This window comes from Eriocheir sinensis, chromosome 31 (genome assembly GCF_024679095.1).
Source record: "Eriocheir sinensis breed Jianghai 21 chromosome 31, ASM2467909v1, whole genome shotgun sequence".
Classification (NCBI taxonomy): domain Eukaryota; kingdom Metazoa; phylum Arthropoda; class Malacostraca; order Decapoda; family Varunidae; genus Eriocheir; species Eriocheir sinensis.
Window position 1 is genome coordinate 1,478,320 of NC_066539.1, and position 26,773 is coordinate 1,505,092.

The 26,773-nt window shown below is 41.6% G+C and overlaps 1 protein-coding gene across 1 annotated transcript in view; it reads left to right on the forward strand.

Annotated features, from left to right (window-relative positions):
- Positions 1-26,773, forward strand: part of LOC127005783 (poly(A) polymerase type 3-like) — a 179,000-nt gene that overhangs the window by 40,792 nt on the left and 111,435 nt on the right. Inside the window, exons 6-8 of the mRNA XM_050874885.1 lie at positions 5,513-5,689; positions 10,024-10,279; positions 23,943-24,139. Coding sequence (XP_050730842.1) covers positions 5,513-5,689; positions 10,024-10,279; positions 23,943-24,139 — 630 coding nt within the window. The remainder of the gene's footprint in view (positions 1-5,512; positions 5,690-10,023; positions 10,280-23,942; positions 24,140-26,773) is intronic.

The window sequence follows — 26,773 nt, forward strand, 5'->3', positions numbered from 1 at the left end:
CTATTGGAATTAGTTCAGTTTTTTCCACTCCGCCCGGGAATCGAACCCGGGCTCTCTCAGTAAGAAAAGTGTGAATAAGCAGAAGAGAGGAGGAGGAAACGTGCAGTGATAAAACCGTACAGGTCACAAGAAGAAGAAGATGCGCCCACGTGGCGCGGCGTGAACACCAAACACAAGACACACCGCTGCGGCACACCAGTCACCAGTGTGTCGGCCTGCCGGGCACCTCGGCGGTGATGGTTAAAGCGGCTATTACTTGGGAACAGTATTGGTGGAGCAGGGTGCTGCCTGACAGGGCTGTTCGGCGATCGTGGGGCGGATTAGTCTGGAGGTGTTTCTGCTGTGCAGCAGCCCAGTCAGCTGACGTTTTCTGGGATACATGTTGGAAAGAACAGATATCCGTGGATGACTAATTGTATACCGGTATTTATCGTATGTAAGTATTTTTAAGAAATGGACTTTTTCAAGCAACGGACCACCCTTCCCTCCTTCCTTTTAGTCCATTAAATCGAGGGCTGAGTGTACTGTAAGGCAGACTTTGTTAGCATGACAACTTTTTTTGAAAATGCAAATTGGAGTGGGCTGTACAAAGCCAAGAGTACACAGGATAAGTGGGAGGAGTTTTTAAAGTTATGCAAGGAAGCCGAAAATAGATATGTCCCTAAGGTAACCAAAAGGGATGTTGGTAAATAGGAATGGTTTAACAAAAGATGCTGGGTAGCTAGAAAGAGAAAGGAGGAAGCTTGGAAGGGATGGAGGAAATGAAGAAGAATCAACTCGTGGAACGATTTTAAACAAGCAAGGAATGAATATACAAAGATAAGAAGAGAAGAAAAACGGAAATATGAAAAAGATATAATCGACAAGTGCAAAAACCAACCCAAACTATTCTGTAGACATGTGAACGGCAAATTAAAGAATAGAGAAACAGTCGATAAACTGAAAATGGATGGAGCTACATATGAGGACCCAGCAGAGATGGCAGAAGGGATGAATAATAGCTTCCATAGAGTTTTCACAAAAGAAGACGAATTTGTACAACCACCGGGCAAGGAAAGAGGAAGGGTTATGCAGGAGATACAGTTAACGGTGCAGGAGGTCAAGGAAAGCTTGAACAAGCTGGATGTAAGAAAGGCGGCGGGGCCGGATGGAGTATCAGGGTGGATCTTGAAAGAATGTAGTGAGCAACTTGCAGAGAAACTGCACTCCATAATGAGCGCCTCCCTGAGTGAAGGAAAAGAAGAAGAGAGGAAGAAAACACAGTACTAATTTTAAGGAGGCAAGAGAGAGAGGGACCATTTAAACACACCGGTATCACTCTAAATGTGGTGCAAAAATATGCGAGAGGCTGGTTAAAAGCTGGTGGTCGGATTTCTTAGCAAGTGAGAAAATTATCTCGGATTGCCAGTTTGGATTCAGGAGAGGGAGATCTTGTGTCACCAACTTGTGTTATTACTCAAGCGTGACAGATTTAATACAAGAGAGAGAAGGCTGGGGGGATGGAGTGTACCTGGATTTGAAAACGGCATTCGACAAAGTACCGCACAGAAGTCTAATTTGGAAAATTAAAAATAAGGGTGGAGTGGGTGATGGACTTATTAAGTGGATGAAGGACTTCCTAACTAACAGGGAAATGAGGACGATAATCAGGGACAAGGTTTCCAACTGGTGCCCTGTGATGAGTGGAGTCCCGCTGTTTGCTGTTTATATAAATGATATGGTGGACGGAGTGTCCAGCTATGTGAGTTTGTTTGCAGATGATGCAAAGCTATTGAGATGAGTGAATAATGTGAAGGACTGTGAAGCACTGCAGAAGGACCTGGATAGAATATGGGAGTGGAGTGGTACATGGCAGATGGAGTTCAACCTTGGGAAATGTAAAAAGATGGAGTTTGGCAGGAGTGGTAGAAGATGTGAAAATGATTATAAGATGGGAAGTGAGATAATATGCAGAGGAGTGGAGGAAAAAGATTTGGGAGTGACTGTCTCAGAGAACATGTCACCAGACAAACACATCAACAGGATAACGGGACAAACTCTGAATTTGCTGAGGAACGTAAGGACGGCATTTGTGCATTTGGACGCGGAGATGATGAAGAAAATAATAGTTACAATGATAAGGCCAAGGTTGGAGTATGCAGCAGTGGTCTGGTCTCCTCACGAAAAGAACATAAGGAAGCTGGAAAGAGTGCAGAGAGTGGCAACTAAGATGGTACCGGAACTTAGAGATCGGACTTATGAGGAGAGACTCAATAGCATGGGGCTCACAACCCTGGAGAGAAGAAGAGAAAGAGGAGACCTGATAGCACTGTGCAGGGTGGCGAGCAGGGTGGAGCAGTTGGACAGAGAGGACCTGTGTGTGTGGAACGAGAGAGAAACGGGACGACATGGAAAGAAGTTGAGGGCGACCACATGTAGGCGAGATGTGAAAAAGTTTAGCTTCCCAAACAGAAGCATTGAGCTATGGAATAGACTGGAGGAGGAGGTGGTTTGTGCAAGAAACATTCATGATTTTAAGGAAAAGTTGGATAAGAGCGGATATGGAGATGGGACAGCGTGAGCGTAGCTCTTTTCCTGTATGTCACAACTAGGTAAATACAACTAGGTAAATACACACACACACACACACACACACTCCGCCGCCGACAACGGAAGCAAAAGGACATGGACAGACGAGGTGCAGATCAATAATCTATTTGCCAGTCGATTAGGGCCCGAGCAACAGCTAAGTAGATTAGTCCCGTCTCCTAGGAGTCTAGAAATTGTGAGGAATATGAGAGGGTAAGAAGTGATAAGTTTAACGGGGAGGAGAAGGAGAGGAGGGAGGTGGGAAGGAAGGTAAACAAAGTTCAAAGATGGCATCTCCAAATCGGCGGGAAGAGGACTCGGGTGAGAATTTCGAGGGCTTCACGCCAAAATCAACAGTGGAACCTATACAATAGAAGAGAATAAATAAAGTGGAGCAGGACTGTGATCAAATAATGGTAGAAATATGGAAATTGAGAGCAGAGTTTGGGGAAGTGATATAGGCATTGACCAAAGTGAAAAAGAAAGATGATGAGGCAATGAGAAGAGATGAGGAGACAAAGAAAATGGTGGAAAACTTGAGAGAAGAAATAATTAAATTGACTAAGGAGCAGTTGGAGATCCAAAAAGAAATAACAACTGAAGATGGAAAAATTAAATAAAGACAATGAGATAGAAATTTTGATAATGGAAAGAGAGATTAGTGTGATGGGGACAAACAAAGACATGGAGAAGAAGATGGAAGAAATGATAAAAAGAGAGGTATCAAAGAGGACAGGAAATGATCAGCAGAGTGTGGGTGTAAAGGTAGAGGAAAAGATTAAGGATGTGGCCAATGATGAATTGAAGAAGTGGAGAAGTGAAAAAGACAAGGAAAAAATGAGCTTTAGGGAAATTCTAGAAAAAAACAGCAACAGGAACAGAGACTAGACATAGAAAAAGAAGTTGTGAATGTACTAAAAAACAGAGGAACAATGGTGAGAGACATGGCAGAAAAGAAAAAGTGTATCATAGTGTCTGGTCTCAAGGAAGAAAAAAACCTAGTGAAGACTCAGAGAGAGAGTTACGAGAGGAGTAAGGTAAAAAGTGTATTGAGAAATATGAATACTGAAGAGGAGGAAAAGTTTGAGGAAGAATTAGATGAAATAACTAGATTGGGAAGATTCGAGGAAGGAAAAAACAGACTACCAAAGATAAAGCTAAGGTTCCAAAGGGCAACAGAAACCATACTAAATAGGTCATGGAAACTAAACTAAAGAACGCTGAAGAATATAAGCAAATATATGTGAGGAGAAATATGTCAGAGGATGAAAGAATGAAAGCTAAGGAAAGGCTAAATGAAGCGAAAAAGAGAAATGCTGAAAGATCAGAAGATTTTTTATTTTATTTATTTATTTATTTATTTATTTATTTTTTATTTTTGCAGAATGGAGAACGAAAAATTGATGAAATGGTGGATAGGAGATGAAAAGAAGGAGTAAGGGTGTTGATAGACTGAGGGGAAAGAAAGGGAGAAGGGAAGTAAGGTTTAAAGATTGCGTACTCAAACATAGATGGTCTTGTATCAAAGAAAATTGAACTAACTTATTATTTTAGGGAGAGTGATCCAGATATTATTTGTATAGTTGAAACAAAACTTGTAAAAGAACTGGAACTTGTGCTGGAGGGAAAGATCAAGAAAGGAAAGGAGGAAAGGGAGGAGGAGTGATGATAATGACAAAACAAAATTTGTAAATGACTGAAGTGAGATATGGAAATGACAGTGTGGAGGCTGTGCAGGTACTGGTAAAAGGTGGAGAGAAGAATAACATAATAACAGCCTATGTCCCCACTAAAACCAAAAGTTGGAATGAAGTAAGATATAACACTATGCTGGAAAATACAATACGGGGGCACTGACAGATGAAATAAAAAAATAATAAAAAGGTAATATTAACAGAAGACTTCAATTGCAAAGAAGTGAAATGGGAAGATTTTTTAACGGAGGGTGGTGAAAATACTTGGGGAAGTAAACTATTGAAGCTGGTAACAGATAACCTGATGACGCAGTGGGTGCAAGGATAAACAAGGTTGAGAGGGGATGACGAACCATCAAGACTTGACCTAATTTTCACAAAAAACGTGGAGTTGGATGAAGGAGTCAGTCATGAGTGCCCCTTAGGAAAGAGCGACCATGAACTATTGGAGATGAAAACTTTGGAAGGATGTGAATATCGAGAAGAGGCTTGTAAGGAAAAAAGGAAAAACTACGCTAAGGCAGATTACGTTGGACTCAAGACTTTCTTCGGTGGGGTAGACTGGACTGATATGAAGAGGAGTACTAATATTCAAGAGAAATATGACTTTTTTATGAATATTTACAACAGAGGAATAGAGATATGTGTTCCATTCTACACAGTAAAAACTAAAGGAGAGAAAACATGGTTTGGATGGAGGTGTGAGACAGCAAGAAGAAATAGAAATAAGGTATGGAGGAATTTAAAGAAAAGACCAAATAAGAACAATAAGGACATATATAAAAAAAAAAGCAAGAAATGAATATGTGAAAATAAGGAGAACAGAGGAAGCCGAATTTGAAAGAATAGTTTTGAAATGTAAAGAACAACCAAAAATGTTTTATAAATTCGTAAACGGGAAGTTAAAAAGAAATGAAGGAGTGGAAAGGCTAGAGGAAAAAAATGTAATCTATGAAAAGGACAAAGAAATTGCAAAAATATTAAATAATTTTCATGTGTTTACAGAAGAAACCAACTTTGACTGGGGTCATGAAAATTGCAACGAGGGGAAACTGAACATGTATAGGTTGATAAAGGAGAACTGATACAGCTGATGAAAACCTTAGATGGAAGGAAAGCATTGGGACTGGATGGAATCTCGGGACAAGTGCTAAAAGAGTGTAGAAAGGAATTATTGGAGCCACTTTATGATATAATAACAATAATATTTTTGTTATGATTTATCTTCTAATTAGTATTATTCTTTTTAGATTGCTGACACAGTAGGGGGCAAGATCTGCACCTTTGGTTCCTATCGACTTGGAGTGGCTGGCAAAGGGGCAGATATTGATGCATTGTGTGTTGCTCCGAGACATATCGAACGCACTGACTACTTTTCCAGCTTCTATGAACTTCTCAAGGAACAACCAGAGGTCACAGAAATGAGGGTAAGTTCACCCAAGTTATACAAATTAGATACTTTTAGTGATTAAATTCTTAAAGATTCAAGTAAAAAAGCAAATAGTGTTTTACGTGACACAGGGTCTCATTGGTTTTGAGCGAAAATTATTTTTCCCTGTTTAAAAACAAAAATAGTGAAGTACTTTTATTCTACAATTTTTTGTAATAAAAAAAAAAGATACTTCCATTTGTTGCAAATATTTCCTATTCAGTTGATCAATCAACAAGTACATAACAGTGGGGAGTCACGTCAATTCACCCACCATATAATGCCAGTCCTGGGGATTCCTCTGAACAAGTCTCCTCATAAGTCCCCTTCCCATTTTAAAACCCTGTTCACACTTTGGCGACTTTTTTTTTATTTATTTATTTTTATTTATTTATTTATTTATTTTTTACGTCTATGCTTAAAGCGCCGGTAGGCTTGCTTGAGGGGCCTGGATGGTGCTCGGCCCCAGCCCGTCATGGCGCAGGCAAGTGTTTATAATGGCGCCATCTTCTCTTGGCTCATGCTGCCCCCTGGAACTTGTTCTTGATTCACTTGGATGGTTTCCTCTAGAGTCTGGGTTGATGGGTGGTCTTCAGGACAGCATGTGGGTAGTTTTAAGCCACTCGGCGGTGACTGAAATATTCGAGGTGGTATAGTAGGGATTCGAACTCGCGTCATTGTGGTCAGCGACTATGGTGAATCGGACTTTCACCATAGTTGCCAGACGAGTCGCCATTGCTGAATGGACGTAGCCAGTTTCTAGTAGGGAATGTTCATAGTCGTCAGTGTCGTGGCAAAGATCGCCAAAGAACGAACATGTTCTTTCTTTGGTGAATTTGGACGGTGAATATTCAACTGTATTTTGTTATGCAGGCTTTGGAGACTCTCGCAGGATTTCAGCGAGTTGATGTGGTGATGTATCTTTTTTGGTAAGGCTCTTTGAATACCTACGAGAGCTTCCACGAGTTCCATTCATAATATAACCACTTTGAGGCCATTCGACCCATTCGACCCATTCGAGCCGTCTTGAAGGGTTGGGGACTCAGTTCAATTACAGTGAAACACACTGTCACATGCATGTGCAGTTGACCTTGGGAACGTATATAAATGGGGGGGGGGGGGGTGCCGTAGGTTTGGATTTATTAGTCATCCACCACGTACACAGCACTATGTTGTGAGATCCTCCAGGAGGTGCTCCCACTGATCAAACTTCAGTCGCCTCAGCAGCCATTGCTTAGTCTAGTACGACCTTCTCCTCTTCCCTCTTCTTGTTTTTTCTTCTCTTCTCCCTCTTGCATCAGTGCTATGTACAGCGCCAGGTTGATTTTCGCTGACTCCCTCTCCAAATCACAGAGCAATTTCAGCGCCTCGATCTCATCAAACGCTAAGGCAGGGCTGGCCACATCAATGGCTTCTTCCTCAACCATTACTAGGGGTCAGGAGAGATGTTGGTATGGCTGTTGGGAAGAACTGTGACAGGAGTGCTCGCACTGCCACTTATTACAGCCAAACACCTGGAAAATCGCATACATTGTAGGAGGCTGAACAGCCTCAAACGAAAGTTGCAGCTAGCTTTTGTCATTGTTGTGTGGCACCAAATGGGGTGGTAGGTGAATCGAAGGAGATCGTCACCAAAAAATTACCATTTTCTACTATGTCGTGAGATCGTCCAGGAGGTGCTTCCACTATGTCGCCTCAGTGCGGAGGTCAAACAGACTTGTTGACCACATTCGTTAAGCTTGTGTGAGGTGGTAAGTGCCTTGAACAGGCTTACCAAATGCAGTGGAACCTCAGTTCACGAACTTAATTCGTTCCTGAAGGCCGTTCGTCACCTGAAATGTTCATAAACCAAAGCTATTTTCCCCATAGGAATCAATGTAGAATAGATTAATCCATTCCTGGACCCCAGGTGATTGCTTATATAAAGTTTTACAACAGTACTTTGGCACAAGTTCATAACACAAAACCAATGGAAATCAATAAATCTAACACACACAAAAAAAGAGGAATTCAATACTAAACATAAAATATAGATGAAAACTTAATTTAATTTTACTGTACCTGTACGGAGGAGAGCTAATGGCGCAATAGGCAATGTCACACTGGCCATTTTCCTCCAACCGTTGGGGCTATGGGCAACCACGTTTGCCCGTACACCTAACTGTTGGTTCCATCTATATGGATGGAACCAACGGTTGTGCCGTTGTTGGTAAGGGCAACCGCGTGGCTGTATGTAACAAACAGACGACGGCAGTGGCTGAGGAGTGAGGAGCTGTGGAAAAGGGCCTACCAAGAGACTTGTAAAGTGGACTGACAGAGCTGCTTTGTTTGCTATTTAATTGACAAGATAAGAGAACACCCCGTGCTGTGGGACCACAGTTCAAAATAGCTTTTTTTCTCTCCATTCTATGAAAATTGTAGGACTCACAGTCTTCACAGCACAGTTCTCTGACGAGGTTTGGGAAAACACTCCTGTCCTCCCATCTTTGAAGCCATGATTGTGCCCACAACCACTTCTTTTTCCATTTAACTGCAGTAACAAGTCCGTAACTTGGATAACGGCAGCACAAGCCCCAACAGCCCTTACTAAATTTATTAGCAGACAATGCCATGTGAATACAGGGTGACTGCTTTGTTTACGTTGTAGAGACAGGCAACCGACCTTGGCGTGTGTGACGCACACCCGGAAAAGTTGGAGTTGCCCGTTGCCTCTACCACCAACTGAGGAAAAAGGTCCAGTGTGACACCAGCTTTAATAAGTGGAATGTGGCGAGAAAGGGAATGGGAAGAGATGTTATTGTTTGGAAAGGGAGTCCTCTTCCATATTGTGCAATTAGTGAAAGCTTCTCAGCAACTGACGGTCTCTCACTGATACTCCTGGCTTGTCGCCCCACGATGTTGCCAGCATGTGTGTTCATAGCCCAAGACACCATTCGTCACTCGAGACATTTTTTGTTTGGAAAATTTGTTCATGAACCAATTTGTTCATGATGAGAGGCATTTGTGACCCATTGTTCCACTGAAACACATTTTACCAATTTTTCACTGGTGAATCTAGCACTTCCAAAAACTGACAACTGTGACAAACTTTACCAAAGTGTTAGTACACCAGGTATTTGTTATATGCGAGGGTTATGTTCTGCAAAAAGTTCACATAATGTGAATTCGCATATATCGAACTTATCATCCCATTAATTATAGGGGGTTATGTTCCACGACCCGTTTTCGAACCCTTTAACTATTTATTCCAGCACCGTTTCACAATAATAAAGCTTTAAAGCAACAATAAAGCACATTGATTGCTTCCGGGGAGACACACCCAAAGTCTACAATTTAAGCTGATAATTAGCTACCTGAGGATTAACTTTAGGATCAGAGGGAGGAAAAGGTTAATCATAGGTGAGGAAAGTGCGGGAAAACACTTGCTCACGCCGCCCTCCAGTGCGAGTCGGCCATCTACCTCACCAACCAGTCGCACCAGCGCCGGTACTCACATAATAGCGAATTTTTCTCACATAAAACAAATTCTTGGCACATTTAGATTAGTCACATATGAGCGAATCCGCATATTTCGAACTCGCATATATCAAATACCCAGTGTGCTTCATGGCTCATAGCAGAAACCATTAACTTTCTCAAACCACAAACTTTTGGGGTGTCCCCTTGGCCTCCCCCATTTGGGAGCATCTCTTACTGAAGCAACCCGGTGAGCAGGATAGAATTCTGGGTAGCATGTTATAAGTCTGTATAGCTGGAGTTGGCATTCATAGACTGTATGGGTAATAAGCCTCGACTCAGTTTCACAGAGCGTTGGCTGATTAGACAGTTATTCTAAGGACATCCCATAATTTTGTGTACCAAAGACATGAAATCGCCTCTTCAAATCACTATTTATTCTCCATGTTTAACAGTCATAGTAAGACAAGGAGCACAAATGACTCGTTCTAGGTCCTTGTTTAGCACAGGTATCAACAACTCCATAAAACTTTGCTGTAAGAGTAATTTTTTAAGAAAGAAAATGGCAATTGAAAATTTACGAATTTCACTGTTCAACAACTGCCTCTATCTTTGAATGCCATAATTTTTTTTATTTTATTTATTTATTTATTTATTTATTTATTTATTTATTTATTTTTTTGCCTTGCAGTCCAACCATTGCATCTTTTTTATACAGGAATATTGGTAAAATTGCACAGTCAGTTTTTTTGGGTTAATCTTGAAAACTATCGTGTATACTTTTGTATGTCACTTTTAAAACTTTAAAAACTTAAAAATATTTTGAAGCATAAATTAAGATGTAGGGTATTTGTATTGACCATCACATTATTTCAGGCTGTGGAAGAAGCATACGTTCCTGTTATCAAGATGAAGTACGAGGGCATCGAAATTGATCTCTTGTTTGCTCGGTTGGCCCTTAAGGAAGTTCCTGACTCTGTTGACCTTAAAGATGACATAATTCTCAAGAATCTGGATGAAAAGTGTGTACGAAGTCTCAATGGGTGTCGAGTGACAGATGAAATCCTTCGGCAAGTTCCCAACAGAGAAAGTTTTCGGTTAGCGCTCAGAGCTATCAAACTTTGGGCAAAACGTAAGTTAAAACAAAACTCAAAGCATGAAATACAAAGGTAGGTATTGTTTTTCCAACTCTTCATTTATTGATAAGTGCAGTTTAAAAGTCCTTTAAAAAAAGAATCATGAGGTACAATATTGACCAGTAATTGTTAACCCATAAACTGCTCAATTAAGATTTGGGAATAGCTCCTGGGTGTGCAATAAATGGCAAAACAATAACCTGGTGGGAAACAATTTTTAGTATTACAACACCCAAGAGAGACATGTTGAGCACCAAATAGTGTAAAAAAATAAAAATAATAATTCACTTAATGTGGCAACGATGGCAGGATAAAGGTTGCGGATATGAGGCAACCTTGGGAGCGCTGGTAGTGACGGGGTAGATAGGACGGTGGCAGAGGGAAGATGACACACGGCACAGTCACGTCTGAACATTCTCTTGCCACTAATTATTCATTCCAGTTACAACAAAGAATATATTACAGGAAACATAACTTTGTCAATTTCGATAATCAACCTCTTGCACATCATTATCAAGAGGCCAGTCATTAGTCACACCAGCAATATTCTTGTCAAAGTTATGAATGTCTGGCACAAAATCTGATCCATCAGACCAGATGAATGGAGTACGCGTTGTCTCGTGTCTCTGAGGCTCCTGTTCTCCCTCTGCCTCCCCCTCCTCTCCCATCCCAGCTGACACCCCTCCCTCACTCAGTTCATTAGCTGAGTCTTCTCTTATACCCCCACTGTCGTTTTTCTCATCTTTCTGCCACTCTGAATCATCGGACAGTGATGATGGTGTCAGTGAGTGACTAGGCTAGCTAGTAACTTTCCGCACTGTTGGAGAGGCAGCGTGTCTGTGACCTTGAGCGCCAGAAGCATGCTCACGCTTGCCACGCTTCCTCAGACCAGCTGAATCTGATGGTTGAATGCAATCTGAATCACTGTCTCTTTCAAATTTGTCTACTACAATCTTTCTCTTTACCAATACTTTCTTTTTACCCCCTCCCATGCCTCCCCCTCGGTCACGACCGCAGGAGCTATATGAGACTGGTTGGCATCAGTAGATGACATAATTCTACTCTCCATGGCTGCTAAAGAGCAACTAATATGACAATGGTGACTACATGGTGCGAAAGAGGGATGATGTTGCCACACGAGGTTCATTGGAATATACTTTGGCATCGCGGGAAATATAAATATTCACCTTGGAACATGTGTCATCTTAAGATGTCTGGCACAGTCTAACTCATAGCATCTTGAGATGTCTGGCGCAGTTTACGGGTTAAAGTGGGTTGTAGCAGAGCCTAATTGACCCTCTTCTGTGGTTCACTCTACACTTTTATATATCATGATTATGTCTTTAGTCCTTGTTCCTTTGAACATGATTAGGTAGTGAGTCAACAGTAACTTCATGCAAGTAACTGACCAGAAGACCTGGTCATTAGAGGCTAAGAAAGCCTCTAGAGGAAGTTCATTGTTGTTCATCAGGACCTACATTGAGGAGCACATTGAGAGGTGGTTAAAATGGAGAAAGTTAATGAGGAGCGAGTCATTAACAATGATTAATACTAAAATATGATAAATAATATAAAAAAACAATATTTAGGGTGGTTGGGAGATTTATCTTCACAGGGTTACTGTGCCCCTGCCCACAGCTAGTGGTCAGTTCAGCCAATGATCTGGGTTGGTTGAAGTGGAGCCTATGACTCCATCTTATGAAAAAAAAATCAACCAAAAACAATATATAAATTAGAGGTCAGAGTAGAGGCTCACACTGATTCAGCAGGGAGCCTGATCATATGGCAAGTTACTTTGTTGGAGTTTCCCTTGGCCCCTATTTATGTTTTGTGGGTGGTTGGGGGTGTGCAGATGCAGTGCCTGTCTGCAGAAAGAGTGCTGTGCTAGTGGGCTCCTGGAACATCCTGAGCCTTTTGGTGGATCACTGACCGCCTTACTTAGCAAATGAGGCCAAGGGGCAGAAGCTTCAGGTAGACTCTCTGAGACGAGGATGCTTGGCAGTGGCAAAATTTGTAGTGTGGAGCACACCTATTTCTCTGATATGAGGAATTGTACCTATTTTAACCCGGTAGCAGCGGGGATCATGTTTCTTAATGGTCCCTCTAAGCGAGAAAAATGAGTCAAAATCATCACTCACACAAACCATTTCATAATACATATTGAAGCATTTGTGATCAGTCTATGCATCATCTATTTTGGGGGGTTTATATCATGGCACAAATTTGGCCTGTCGCTGCTACACAGTGAAGCCACAAATTTGGCCCGTCGCTGGTACCGGGTTAAATTGGTAGCTACAGGCATCTCCAGCCAACTGCAGCCATTTGTGGTTGAAGTTACTTAGGTTGATGACATTATAATGCAAGTGAGGCTAAAACACACCTTGGGCTTCCTATTTTTGAGTGAGGCTAAAGCACACCTTGGGCTTCATGTCTCTTGTTGCAGTGTATTTGTAGTGCGGCGACTATGCCTGATGAACGAGCCTCCCATAACCCACTTAGCCAGAGGGGTACCTCTTTGGCCGACTCGGTAAGGAGTGGCTCTCCCGTCATGCTGATCGCGGGTTCAATCCCAGGCAGCCGGCGAATACCCTGATCTTGATTCATTTCTCGTGTGTTTCGATACACCCAGAGGACGTGTTGGGAAATAGAGGAAATAGAAAATAAGCTCTCAGGGCATGACAGTGGTGGCATAGCAGTGGGATCCTCTCCTGGTCTTGATTAATTTCTCGTGTGTTTCGATACACGGAGGTCGTGTTGGAAAATAGAGGAAATAAAAAAATAAGCTCTCGGGGCATGATATATTTTCCTTCTGGGATGTATGAAAGAAACTGAAGAGGAAGTATTTTACACCAAACTCTATATTAGATCAGTGCCCTTATCAGATGCACTTGTTGTTTGTTTTTGGCAACTACTGCCATTGACAAAGCTAACTATGAGTTATTTGTTGGTGTAAAAAAGCTCTCATAGCAGGAACATTAATAGTTCTTGTGAATTTTACATGATCCATGAGGTAAAGTTTTTCAGGTTCTTGATATCAAAGACCACAGCTACACCATTAGATTTGGTTCTTAAATACTCAAGGGGTTGTTAAGGAGATTGACCACATTCTTTTAAGTAATTTTTGGAGGATCCCTCAGAATTGCAGGGTTTTTGGAGTGAAGATTTCTTTGCAGGTGATCATAGGCATGTTTTTATGACACTCAAGCTTCATATGAGGTCAAGAAAACTCACATATGTAACCAGTGTATGCATATGTATGAAGTGACCGTCTCAGATTGGTTCATTGTTCTTAGCACCAATAAGGACTGTGTAGATATGTTGGATACTTTCAATTGTGAAACACTTCAAGCTGCAAATGAGTGTTTTGAAGAATACCCAATTTCAAGGAATAGATTTGCCTCAAGAGAGACTGGAGAATATTATGAAGAATTGCACTGCCTGAGGAGAGAATAGGAGAGGTATCTTAGGAGATTTACTGAAGATGCCCAGGGCATTCAGTGCAAATGATCTCTGACCTGCCTAGCAAGCCCTGAAGAAGCTTCTTACTGAGTCTCCCTTTCACTATCTGAGAAAATCATACAGCCCACTTGATGAGGCTCAGTTTCCTGTTAGATGCTACAATGCATAAAAAAAAAGCTCAGATTCACACCAGACGCCAGAATGTACAAGGGTGGGCTTAAAGTTCGTTGGCTGACCAAGATGCCCTTGTGGAATGTAACGAAATGAGCCCTTGCAGTCCACACACTTCTTCCTTTAACGTGTAAATTAAACATTTATTTGGATTTTGGACCCTCTGTTACTCCTCTAGAATTACTTCAGTAAGCTGCCTGGTTATATTATGAGCTAGATGTCCCTCCCATTACTCCTCCCATTGCTCCCATTACTCCTCCCCCTCGCCTATACTAAAAAATCCAACTCAGGCTGTATCATTCAGTGCTTGTATGTGCGTAAATTTGCATTAGAATATTTTTTCTCCGTAAATTTTGTCATCTGTCATTCCTCTCCTGCGGATCGCAGGGGAGGTGTGAGTTGAGGAGAGGTCCCAATTGTGGAGCGAACAGTCCCTACCCAGACAACAACGGGAAGTGCATGCAACCTGTTCGTTTGTACTCTGGACAGCCATCCATAAAGGTCTTTAGAAATGACGTACAAACGCAAGTTGAGTAGCAAGAGAGCCATCAACATGAAGAAGGCTTATTGAACAAGATGGAGCGGCCAAGACCAGGAAGAGAGCAGTTTCGGAGCTTATGAAGCGAGTCGTGATCCTGCCACGCTCACCCGCTGTTCATCACCACCACCACCTGCTCCTCCACCAGCTGATTCGCCACTCCCTTCACCGAGTACCTCATCACGCCCTTCTCCACCACCACCTGCTTCATCACCACCTACTCCACCACCACCTACATCACCACCAGCTGCATAATCATTGCCACATGAAACATCACTGCAGCTCCAACAACAAATTCTGCACAGAGGTGTTCAATTGAACCCTCCTCCTTCTGATACAAACGGAACTTTCATCACCGTGTCGCTTTCCCAGCTACAGACACTCATTGCGAGACAGAAGTGCCCAGTACGGCCGTGCAGGAATACCTTGACCGTAACCTCTTCTACAATGAGGAAGATGGAGCCTTCTGACACCCTCACCTGCGAGTGAGTAATACTTTTTTATAAAGGGGGACCAGATGCCTTAGTATTCTCCAGTAAGTCAACAAGGTATACACAATCATATGTGAAAATTTCATGCCAATCAGATAAATACAAATGGCAAGACATGGATACAATGGAAAAAAATCTTTAGGAGCCAATATCTCTGAAAGTAGTTTTTTACACTTCAAAAAATTTCACAAAATCAGGAAGAAGTCTGTTCGACTTTTGTTTGGTACCAACTAAAACTACAACTAAAGGGCAATTTTTTGTATTTATGAAATTTCAAAAATGTAAAAAGAAAATGGGACACAGAGTAGAGAAAATTGTAAGTTAAAAAAAATTGCAATTTTTTTTCTCAAAGACAAAACAACATATCACAATTTTATAAATACAAAATGTAGATATGTAAACAAAGTTTCTATTTTTTTTTTTTTCACAGTGATTAACTGAAAAATAAAGTCTGAAACAAAAAAAAAAAGAAAATTACACTTTATATGAATATCCCCTATACTTCACCCAAATTTCATGAAATTCACAGAATGTCATATATTTACAGAAACAAATAACATACTAAGATATCAAAGCTATTGGACGTACCATATGGGCAGGAGGACCCCATTAGTTGCCCCCCTTAACCCCTTAACCCCTGGTATATTTCAGCAGTCTTGTGCTGCAGCCTGGAATAATTGGGCAAAAGTTGCCATTGGGAAAATAATCACCAAAATAAAACTACTTAACCTAGATCAATAAACCAAATGGCATATGAAAGTACATTCTTTGGAGTTCAAGATGGCGGTCTTGTTTGACCAATATGCAGACAATGAAGAAGACTGGGGGGGTCAAACAAGGGTAGTTTGCCCCAAATTTATTGGCACTTCCCAGCATGCCAGGACGTACCACACCCTCACAAAGCTGTTTATATAATACTGGGCTCATATATACACAGTATCACTTTGTTTGCGCAAGGAAACATGCGTTTTTATTTCTGTGAAACAGTACTAGCACAGAACACTTTGTTTGCAGGCCTGAGAAAAGAAAAAAAAAAAGCTGTTTACGGGTTGTTTACATCTAAATTTAGTGGATTACTGTACATTTTTTTATGAAAAAACATTATTCCATTGCCTGTGACTGTAAGTGTATTGTAGCAATACACTACAGTTGTGGGACACAAGTGTTGACACAGTTTCCAAAATGTTTTGGACGCCGCTAGCGAAAGACGGCAACTATCCAGCAGAGCTACATTCGAGTTATATGTGACGTATGTGTGTGTGTGTGTGTGTGTGGGTGTGTGCAAGGACCAAAGAGTGTGTGTGGGTGTGAGAGAGATATTATTTAAGGATTTTTCTTACGAAACTGTGAGCATCAACTGCACGACGATTATGTTTCTTTAAAAAATCTGTTATGAATGCTCTTATTTCCACTAGTGCACGCTCTGTATAAGATTTTCTGCACTCCATAAGCTAAATACTTGCTTGGCTTTGGTCGTCAGTGAGCATGCTGGAGAGAGAGAGAGAGAGAGAGAGAGAGAGAGAGAGAGAGAGAGAGAGAGAGAGAGAGAGAGAGAGAGATTACAAGGGTAGTTTGCCCCCAATTTATTGGCACTTCCCAGCACGCCAGGACGTACCACACACTCACAAACCAGTTTATATAATACTGGGCTCATATAGATTAATTTCTCTTAAGAAAAAAAGTTACTGCAAAATAATAGCCTACTGCATAATAATAACTTGGTATTCGTAAATGCAAAGAAATAGCCTAGTATCATAAATGCAAACAAATCGCTTAGTATTCTCAAATGCAAAATAATAGCTTTGTAATTCAATTCAATTCATAATAGCCTACGTGTTTCTTAAATGCGCTGACGTCATTGCATAACATTGTCAAGCGAGAGTTAAATGGTGGTATCATTATATATTTTTAAACCATATCAGAATTTTTGTGCACGTTATCAATGTTTTCTTCGTATTTTCTTAACGAGAACATTGCAGGAATGAATACAACATTTATTCAAATGCATAATAGCGTTGTAAACAACTTTAGCTGTCAATGACTAAATTTGGATGAAATGTAAAGAGACATTTTCATCCGCGAATTTAAAAGTTGTTATCAGTGTGCACAACTGACAAACTCATATCTAATAAATTATGGAGAGTGTATATGTTGTGATATCTGAACATTAGCCTCTTTCCATGCGGTGTATAGATTTTAAAGTCGGGGCCAGTGAACGAAACTCAGTGGACAGTGCGTCAACACTTGTGTCCCACGATTGTACAATGGCAAACAAACATCATTGTTTACATCATAAACAGCGAATTGTTTACGCGATACATACGAAATGAAGAGGTAAAAATGACGGATGTGAGTTATACCGTTGTTTGGCTATCCTTACCCATTGAAGAAATGCACAAATAGTGATTGTTTACAGCCATGATAATTGTTTACACCCCCAAAACATCAAATTTTGAAGAAAAAAAAATATGGTTTTCATGAAATATGAGTGTGTGGTCTCATTATCAACCAAGAAACCCCCCCAAAAAAAATTTCCAAGTGTTGTTTGCTTCTTGTTTGCATGATTTTTTTGTGAAAAAATTGCAATTTTCAGTGTCAAATTGAGCATACGTGACTTATGGCCACTTTACTGAATGTATAAAATACCAAAAAATGCATTTTTTGCACTGGAATGTCATTGTTTACAACTAAAACAGAGAAATTATTGTAATTTTTGCGACAAAACTGAAAAATTACATTCATTTCCTTCCCCCGTCTGTTTATTTACCAATGTTTACGTGTTGCGTTGCATTGTTTACGTGTTTTGTGTGTTTTTATACCTACCACACCGAGCTGTTTACACATTGCCCGAGCGTGAGGACGAACTAGAGCGCAACATGGTGCACAGCACAAGAAACTGGGTATGCCTGAGTGAGTAAGTGCCGAGGCAGCGGCACAAACCCGTGCGTGTGTTGGTGCTGTGCGCAAAATGGGGATGACAGGGAGTAAGGAGATGGGGCCTGGGGGGTGGCTTGGGGTGGCGGGAAGCGGGCGGAAGTGTGCAGGATGATGGATGATGGAATTTTCCACCCCCAGAATGTTCTAGAAACCACAAATATTGGCACATTTTTTCAAAAATTGGTAGGATGACATATGTCGTCAACCGGGGCGAGGGACTTTTTAGGTTATGTCGACATATGTCGTCACCCGGGGTTAAGGGGTTAATTTGCGGCCATCGTCCCACCATTTGTGCAGTGGTCTTGCCAATTGCGCACCTCGCCAGCTGTCCTGGCCAACGAGCTCCTTGCAACAGACGATGAAAAGGAAGTTGCAGTGGTTATGGTGGCACTTATATGTGTTTATTTGGGCTGCCATATTTGCTGATGATGTCATCACATCACCTTGGCGTTCCAACTCTCAAAGCCAGGAGGGAGCGGATGTGCCGAGAGGGCAACACGTGCTGCGGCGTCACACATTGGAGAGCTCTCAGAACGTTCCGAGAGTCCCGATTCCCTCTCAAATGCAGCACTGGGTTGCATTTGAGAGGGAATCGGGCCGCCCAGACCGCCCCGGGTCCTCTCAAACCTGTGACACCGCAGCACGAGTTGCCAGCTCAAACCGCGCACTGCTGCCATGTTTTGAGAGGTGGAGCGCCTCCGTGCTGTGATGACGTCATCAGCGAATATGGCGGCCCAAACAAACACATTTAAGTGCTTCCATTGCATTTCACCTCTCTGTGCCACCATAACCACTGCAGCTTCCTTTTCATCCTCTGTTGCAAGGAGCTCGTCGGCCAGGACAGCTAGTGATACATGTTTAAACGTCGTCAGGAAGATCAGCGGACGCCATTTTGCTGCTAGTGAGACGCTGCTGGTCTCGTGGTGACTGCGATTATTCAATGTTTTCTGCCTCACCTTTGCACCACCATCATACTAATCCATTAATCTGTTGTTCAGTTAATTATTAATTTAATGCGTTTCCTGCCAGCAGACCAGTTTTTATTTTATTTATTTATATATTGTTTTTGCTGGTAGGGGGGTTTTGGACTGTGACCGCCCATATGTATTTTTCCCTATAGGTTATTAAGTTCGACATTAGCGCATTCATCATTTGTGCACCTTCAGACCGCCCATATGTGCGCAAATGGTGAGGTTTTACTGTACTTGATAACACCATGATACCAAATTTTGTCCATTTTCAAGAGGAGTAGCTGCTACTCACTTTTGAAGTCTTGACCATCAGATGTGGGTTTACCTGAAAAGAAACAATCCAATCATTAATTGAGGTGCTCTGTGGCAGGAGGATACTAACCACCAAAAACAATATTTGCCAGAAAACGCAGTCAAAGATTCGGAAACTTGGGGAATGGTTTGCTCCTGAACTGTTACACATTGAACAACAATTATTATATTAAAAAAAAAAAGCTGAGCTTCTTAAATACTCATTGCTGTACATTAAGAAGTTCTAATCATTCATTTAACCCTTTCTTTGTGCGTGGTGCGAGATGCGACTATCCCCTCAGGCGAAGTCGGGCAGCCCAGTGGGGGGTCCCTTTTAATCTCTGTATCTCAAAAACTATTCATCACAGCTAAAAACCAAAAACACCATTGGAAAGAGGAAGCCCAGATCTATAGGAGTCAGTTATGTATGCCTCTCCTGCGAACATACATGCACGTTCAGGGGGTGTTGAATGTTAACACTTACATCAGTGCGTGCGCAATGATCAGCCAATTTCAGGGAACTGCGGAGATCTCTCCTTGAGGTTCTGGCAAGGTTGTATTGCCAACTGCAATATTTACAACTATTTGTTCAAAGAATCAGTCTGGTGATAGGTGAAGCTATGCAAAAATGCCGCTATATTGGACAAGAACATCCACCAGTTACTCGTCCGTAGATTTTCCACGCTGGGCTGATATGATTTTCCACCAAATTTAGTGGTCTTATCAGTGTTGTTATTATTTTCTTCATCATTTCCTTATCTTTATAATGGAATGATACCCTTATATTTTGCATCATCCTGTAGGTTTCTCCAAATAACTTGTTTATGTGCTTTTCTGGGGATAGTGTGTCTTGCATCGTTACTCCCAAATCTTTTTCTTCATGTACCACCTTTAAGTTTTCTTCTCCCATCCTGTATGTTTTCCTCGTTCTTTTTTTACCTTCCCCTATTTCCATAACATGACATTTGCTTGCATTTTATATACACTTTATCCAGGTCTTTTTGCAGTTCTTCACAGTCTTCCTCAGTCTTCACTTTTCTTATTAACTTTGCATCGTCTGCTAAAAGACTCATATAACTCTTTATGCCCATTGGCAAATCATTTATGTATATTATGAACATTATTGGTGCCAAAACTGAGCCTTGAGGAACTCCACTCTCTACTCTCCTCCAATTTGATTTCTCTTCTCTAATCACCGTTCTCATTTCTCTTCCTGTTAAGTAATCCTTTATCCACTTGATGACCTTTCCGCCCATTCCTCCCCATTTCTGTAGTTTCCAGAGTAACCTTCTGTGTGGAACCTTGTCGAAAGCTTTTTTCAGATCTAGATATACAAAATCAGCCCATCCTCTTTCTTGCACCATGTCTTGGCTTCGGTAGAAACATAGTTAGTTGGTGACACACTATTTCCCTTTTCTAAATCCAAACTGTCCTTAATTTATCATGTTTCCCTTTTCTAAATGTTCAACCCATTGTTTTATTATTATACTTACACAAATCTTGCACATTACACTTGTTAAAAAGACTGGCCTATAATTTAATGGTACAGTTTTATCTCCACTTTTATAAATTGGTACAATGTTCGCTCTCTTCCACTCTAAGGGCACTTTTCCTGTATTTATAGAGCATGTTATTATGTCATAAAGTGGTTCCAATAATTCATTTCTACACTCTTTTAGCACTTGACCAGAGATTTCATCCGGTCCCATAGCTTTCCTTCCATCTAAAGATTCCATCAGCTGCAACAGTTCCCCTTGTGTGTGTGTGTGTGTGTAAGAGAGAGAGAGAGAGAGAGAGAGAGAGAGAGGGGGCACCATTCTCTCTCTCTCTCTCTCTCTCTCTCTCTCTCTCTCTCTCTCTCTCTCTCTCTCTCTCTCTCTCACACACACACACACACACACACACACACACACACAAGGGAAGGGAAGGCCGTGGGATCGGATGAAGTTTCAGGTTTTATACTTAAAGAGTGCAGAAATGAGTTAGTCAGCCTGATATATGACATCATTAGGTGCTCAATAAAAACTGGCACAGTACCTAGGGAGTGGAAGAGGGCAGAAATGGTACCTATATACAAAAGTGGAAAAAAGGAAGAACCCCTAAATTACAGACCGGTGTCTCTGACCAGCGTAGTATGTAAAATATGTGAGAAATTAATAAAAGAACAATGGATGAAATTTCTAGAACATAATCTAATGACAAACAATCAATATGGGTTTAGGAAAGGCTGCTCAAGTGTGATAAACTTGCTGAGCTTTTACTCAAGAGTGACGGACAAATTACAGGAAAGAGACGGATGGGTGGATTGCATTTACCTAGACTTAATGAAGGCTTTTGACAAAGTTCCACATTCAAGACTGCTGTGGAAACTAGAAAATAAAGGAGGATTGAGAGGGAAAATGAAGTGCTGGATGGAAAGCTACTTAAGAAGAAGAGAGATGAGAACCGTGGTTAAGGACACTAGATCGGAATGGAGAACGGTGGAAAGTGGAGTGCCCCAGGGGTCGGTTTTAGCACCAGTACTCTTCCTGGTCTATATTAACGATATGCCAGTGGGAATAAACAGCTACATGAGCCTGTTTGCAGATGATGCTAAACTGCAAAGACAGATAAGAAACAGTGAAGACTGCAAGGAGCTGCAAGAAGACCTAAACAAGATTTGGAAATGGAGTCAGAAATGGGAGATGAAATTCAACGTGAAGAAATGTCATGTTATGGAAATGGGAAAAAGTGTAGAAAGACCAAAATAGACATATAAAATGGGAGATGGTGAAATATTAAAGAAAGTAAGTGAAGAGAAAGACCTGGGAGAAATAATGCAAGATTATGTGCAACCAGAAAGTCATATAAATCGGATCTTCGGTGATACATACAGCATGGTGAGAAATATAGGTATAGCATTCCACTACATGGACAAAGAAATGATGAAAAAATTAATTACTACTATGATCAGACCTAAACTAGAATATGCGGAAACAGTGTGGTCTCCACATATGAAGAAACACATAAAAAAACTAGAAAGAATACAGAGGATGGCAACAAAAATGGTTCCAGAACTGGAGGGACTGACATATGGAGAGACTAAAGGAAATGGACTTACCAACACTAGAACAAAGAAGAGAAAGAGGAGACCTAATACAAATATATAGGCTATTGAGTAAAATGGAAGAAGTAGATAATGAGAAATTGCTACTAAGAGAGGAACCTTCCAGCAGGAATACTAGAGGACATAGTAAAAAGTTGAGGAAGGGAAGATGCTCAAGAGACATAAAGAAATATAGCTTCCCACAAAGAAATATAAAGGTTTGGAACAGATTAAGTGAAGAAATAGTATCGGCGAAGAGTGTGCAGAGCTTCAAGGAAAAGTTGGATAATTATAGATACGGAGACGGGACCACACAAGCGTAAGCCCAGGCCCTGTAAAATTACAACTAGGTAAATACACACACACACACACACACACACACACACACACACACACAAACACATACACATAGATTAGATGGGAAGGATTGAAATACAAGCGAGAGGAAGATAAACACTTTGGTGACTGTGCGGTTTCAGGTTGTAACGTGTCTATGCCCTCTCTCTCTCTCTCTCTCTCTCTATAAAAAACACACACACACTTTACACACGGCCCGGTAGCTCAGTGGGTAGAGCGTCTGCCTCACAACCAGAAGGACCGGGGTTCGATTCCCCGGTCGGGTGAAGATAAGTTGGGTTTATCCTCTTTCACGTGTAGCCCCTGTTCACCTAGCAGTGAGTAGGTACGCGACGACAGGCAAGGAGTTGTGACCTCAATGTCGCGGTGTGTTGGGTGTGAGTGGTCTCAGCCCTACCCAAAGATCTGTACTGTAAGCACTGTGCTTCTCCATAGGGGAATGGCTGGCTGTCTCGAGAGAGACCCACAGCAGACCAAGAGGTAAATTACACTGCAGGAAGGAGGTATAAGGAAGGAAGGAAGAAGAAAGAGAACAGATAGTGAGATGAATGTGAGGTGGAGGCAGGGAGGGGGAGACCGGAGCCACGTCCTTGAGCAGACGGGGCGGTGAGACAATGCACCATATAGCCAGCCACTTGGCAACTCGAGGGAAGAAGAACTCCACACACATACACATGTATCATTTCTTTCTCATTATTTTTGTTATTTTCAGCTGGAATTGATTGTTATTGTTGAGTACAAATGCGCGCAAGACACACTTTCCTTATTACACAATAATAACATTGAAAGTCATATTAGACACCGTATCATATCCGACCAACATTCTAAAAACAATCATACAATATCCGGGATGAAATTACTCACGTGCTGGCTAAAGCGAGCCAGGACGCAGTATACGCATCCTCGGATATGATACAGAGCACGTGAGGACACAGTATACGCGTCCTCGGATATGGTACAGAGCACGTTAGGATGCAGTATACGCGTCCTCGGATATGGTACAGAGCACGTTAGGATGCAGTATACGCGTCCTCGTGTTGAAGGGGTTAAGACTTTAAAGACTCTAAAAACTTGAAACACTAAGGGCAGATTGAAGAAGAAGGAAGGATAAGTGTAATGCTGTAAATAGTAAGTTACGGGTCCAAGCAGAGCTGTGAAATGGTTAATGGAAGATGAACAATTCCAGGTAAATGTCAAAATATGCCCAGCTATAAAGGAGCACTTTGTCCCACCACACCTTTCCTTTCAGGGTTAATTTAAATCAGCATGTAGCAGACTATTGTGTGTGTGGCTCATATTTTTCCTTTATTGGAAGAAAATTCATGTTTTGTAAATCTGTTATGATAAATGTCTTTTCAGGCCATGGTGTCTACAGCAATGTGCTGGGCTATCTAGGAGGTGTCTCATGGGCCATGTTGGTGGCTAGAACCTGTCAACTCTACCCCAATGCCACAGCTTCAACTCTGGTTGAAAAGTTTTTTCTTGTCTTTTCAAAGTGGACATGGCCAGCACCAGTTTACCTCAAGCAACCATATGATGCAAAACTTGGGTTTAAGGTTAGTATTTTTTTAACTTGAATTGGTTACCAGCATCATTAACCTCTTCAGTCTGGTGATGTAGCTATATGTCATACTATATTTAGTCTACCATAACAGAAAACAGGCTTATAGCAGTCTCTTGTGCTTTGTCATCTCCTGAAAATTTATGTGAATAACTAATCTATTTATGCTGAAGCCTGTTATATTATATTTCTGAAAAGAGGGAAGGTACATGTTGTGTGGCTGTAATCATAATGCAGTGCAGAGAAGAGATAAGATTCTCTCTCTCTCTCTCTCTCTCTCTCTCTCTCTCTCTCCTCCCCCCCCCTGTATTTAAACATCCAGGCATATGTGCAAACCCAAAGATGCACTGCCATGTGCTGCCTATTCAAAGGGCATAAAGAGAATGTACAAGATATACAATACAGGGGGTTCTTGGGTTACGACGTCCTTGACCTACGACATTTCAAGGTTGCGACACAACCCCCATAAGTTATTAAAAATCCTTGTTTTGACTTATGACATTTGTTGTAATTACGAACTTCGTGCGTGAACTAGTTCACGACCACGGCCTAAAGGCGTCATCTGGCATTCAAGAACTACCTCAAATTCTTGACTGTCTAGCACCTCCGTCATGTGATCTTCCAGAGCACTCTTTCTTGTCCATATGACTAAATGAACCAACACTACAGTACCTTTCTGATTTTCGCACTTGCTTTGTTCCGCAGGTATAGCGCTAAACTCGCGGATCGTGAAACTCGGGGTATTGAAAACATTGAAAAGCGCTTATTTGTTCTGGCCCTTGGAGAAGTTGACTTTTTTCCCATTTTACTCCTTTGTTATCTCATAATACTTACTGTGTACAAAGGAAGAAAATGTGAAGAGAGAATGGGTCATTTTGAAGCTGCAGCTGAAGGTGGCTGGCTGTCTTACTGTTGACTGACGGTTCTGAAAACACACTTGTGATTTGCCGAGTCTGATGATGTCATTGACGGCGCTCATCCAGTCAGCAGCCTCTAACTATGACGAAACGAAAGCTTTGTGAATCTGAAGTCAACGTTGATAGTTAAATCATTAGTTCGTAGCTTTTACCGCGGAATCTTGCCCCAGCTTGGTGAACACGGTCACCCAATCTCTAGTTTCTTGAGAATTTTGTACAGATGTTCAAAGCTGGCTGCATTTCACGGGAAAATCATTGAAATTCTAGTCATTTATTAATAGCCTATTAGGTGCAGTTACATATGTTAATGTATGTATTGTCAGAGGCCAGCCTTTATATAAGCATAAGCTTCTCAGAAACTCAGTCACCAGCATGTCGGTTATTTTCTCGTGAGGTTGATAAGTTGTGGTCACAAGAAGAAGAAGAGCATATCAACTGATCGGTTGAGTAGCTAAGGTAGCCGAGGTTGGGCACACGGGCAACTGCAGTTGCCAATAGCCCCAACAGTTGAAAGAAAACGGCCAGTGTGACACCACCTTAAGGTAGTGTGCGTGACGCTGACGGTAGGTAGACATGACCTGTACATGTCAAAGCAGCGTAAAACTCGGGGCGATAATGCGCGAAAGTCGGGATGGTCAGAAATTAGGATTAAGCGCGAAACTCAAGGATCACAAAACTCGGATAGCGCAAAACTCGGAAGGTTACTGTATTTCTCATTTTTCATTCATCAAGGTCAATATGTGTTAATTTGGTCACAGTTATGAGATCTACAGTTCATTAGGAACATTTCCCTAGCTTACTCACTTACTGAAGTGCTGTGCCCCTGCAGACATTGGCAACCATGGACTGCCACACCCCTCTCTCTTGTTATTTGCAGAAGCTGTCCAGCCTTTTTTCCACCTCCCAGTGTTCTTACTATTCCGTCCATGTACTTCTCCCTTTGCCTGCCTCTTGCTCTGGTCCCTGGGATTCTTCCCTTTAAACTCAGGTTCTCCATTCCTTCTCTCCTCATTATTCGTCCAACAAATCTCATCTGCTTTTGAATCTTCCAGTTAAGGATTGATTCAAAAGCTTTAGATAGACAGGAAAGTAAAGCTATAGGGCGGTAGTTTAAGGGATTGGAACGGTCACCCTTCTTAGGCACAGGCTGTACAAAGGCATACTTCCAGCAGGAAGGAAAGGTAGATGTTGATAGGCAGAGATGAAAGAGTTTGACCAGGCAGGGTGTCAACACGGAAGCACAGTTCTTAAGGACAATAGGAGGCACTCCATCAGGTCCATAAGCCTTCTGAGAGTTGAGGCCAGAGAGGGCATGGAAAGCATCATTTGGAAGAATCTTAATAACAGGCATAAAGGAGTCAGAGGGGGGATGAGTAGGAGGAATATGCCCACAATCGTCCAGGGTGGAGTTCTTATAGAAAGTTTGAGCAAAGAGTTCAGCCTTAGAGCAGATGAGACGGCAGTGCTGCCATCAGGGTTAAGGAGAGGAGGGAAAGAGGAAGAAGTGAAATTGGAGGAGATATTTTTGGCTAGATGCCAGAAGTCACAGGAAGAATTAGAAGAAGCAAGGTGTTGACATTTTCTATTGATAAAAGAAGTTTTGGTAAGTCGGAGAATAGATTTGGCACGATTCCGGGCTGAAATGTAAAGGTCATAGTTAGCGGGAGTTCGAAAGCTCTGGAACCTTTTGTGAGCTGCCTCTCTATCTTTAA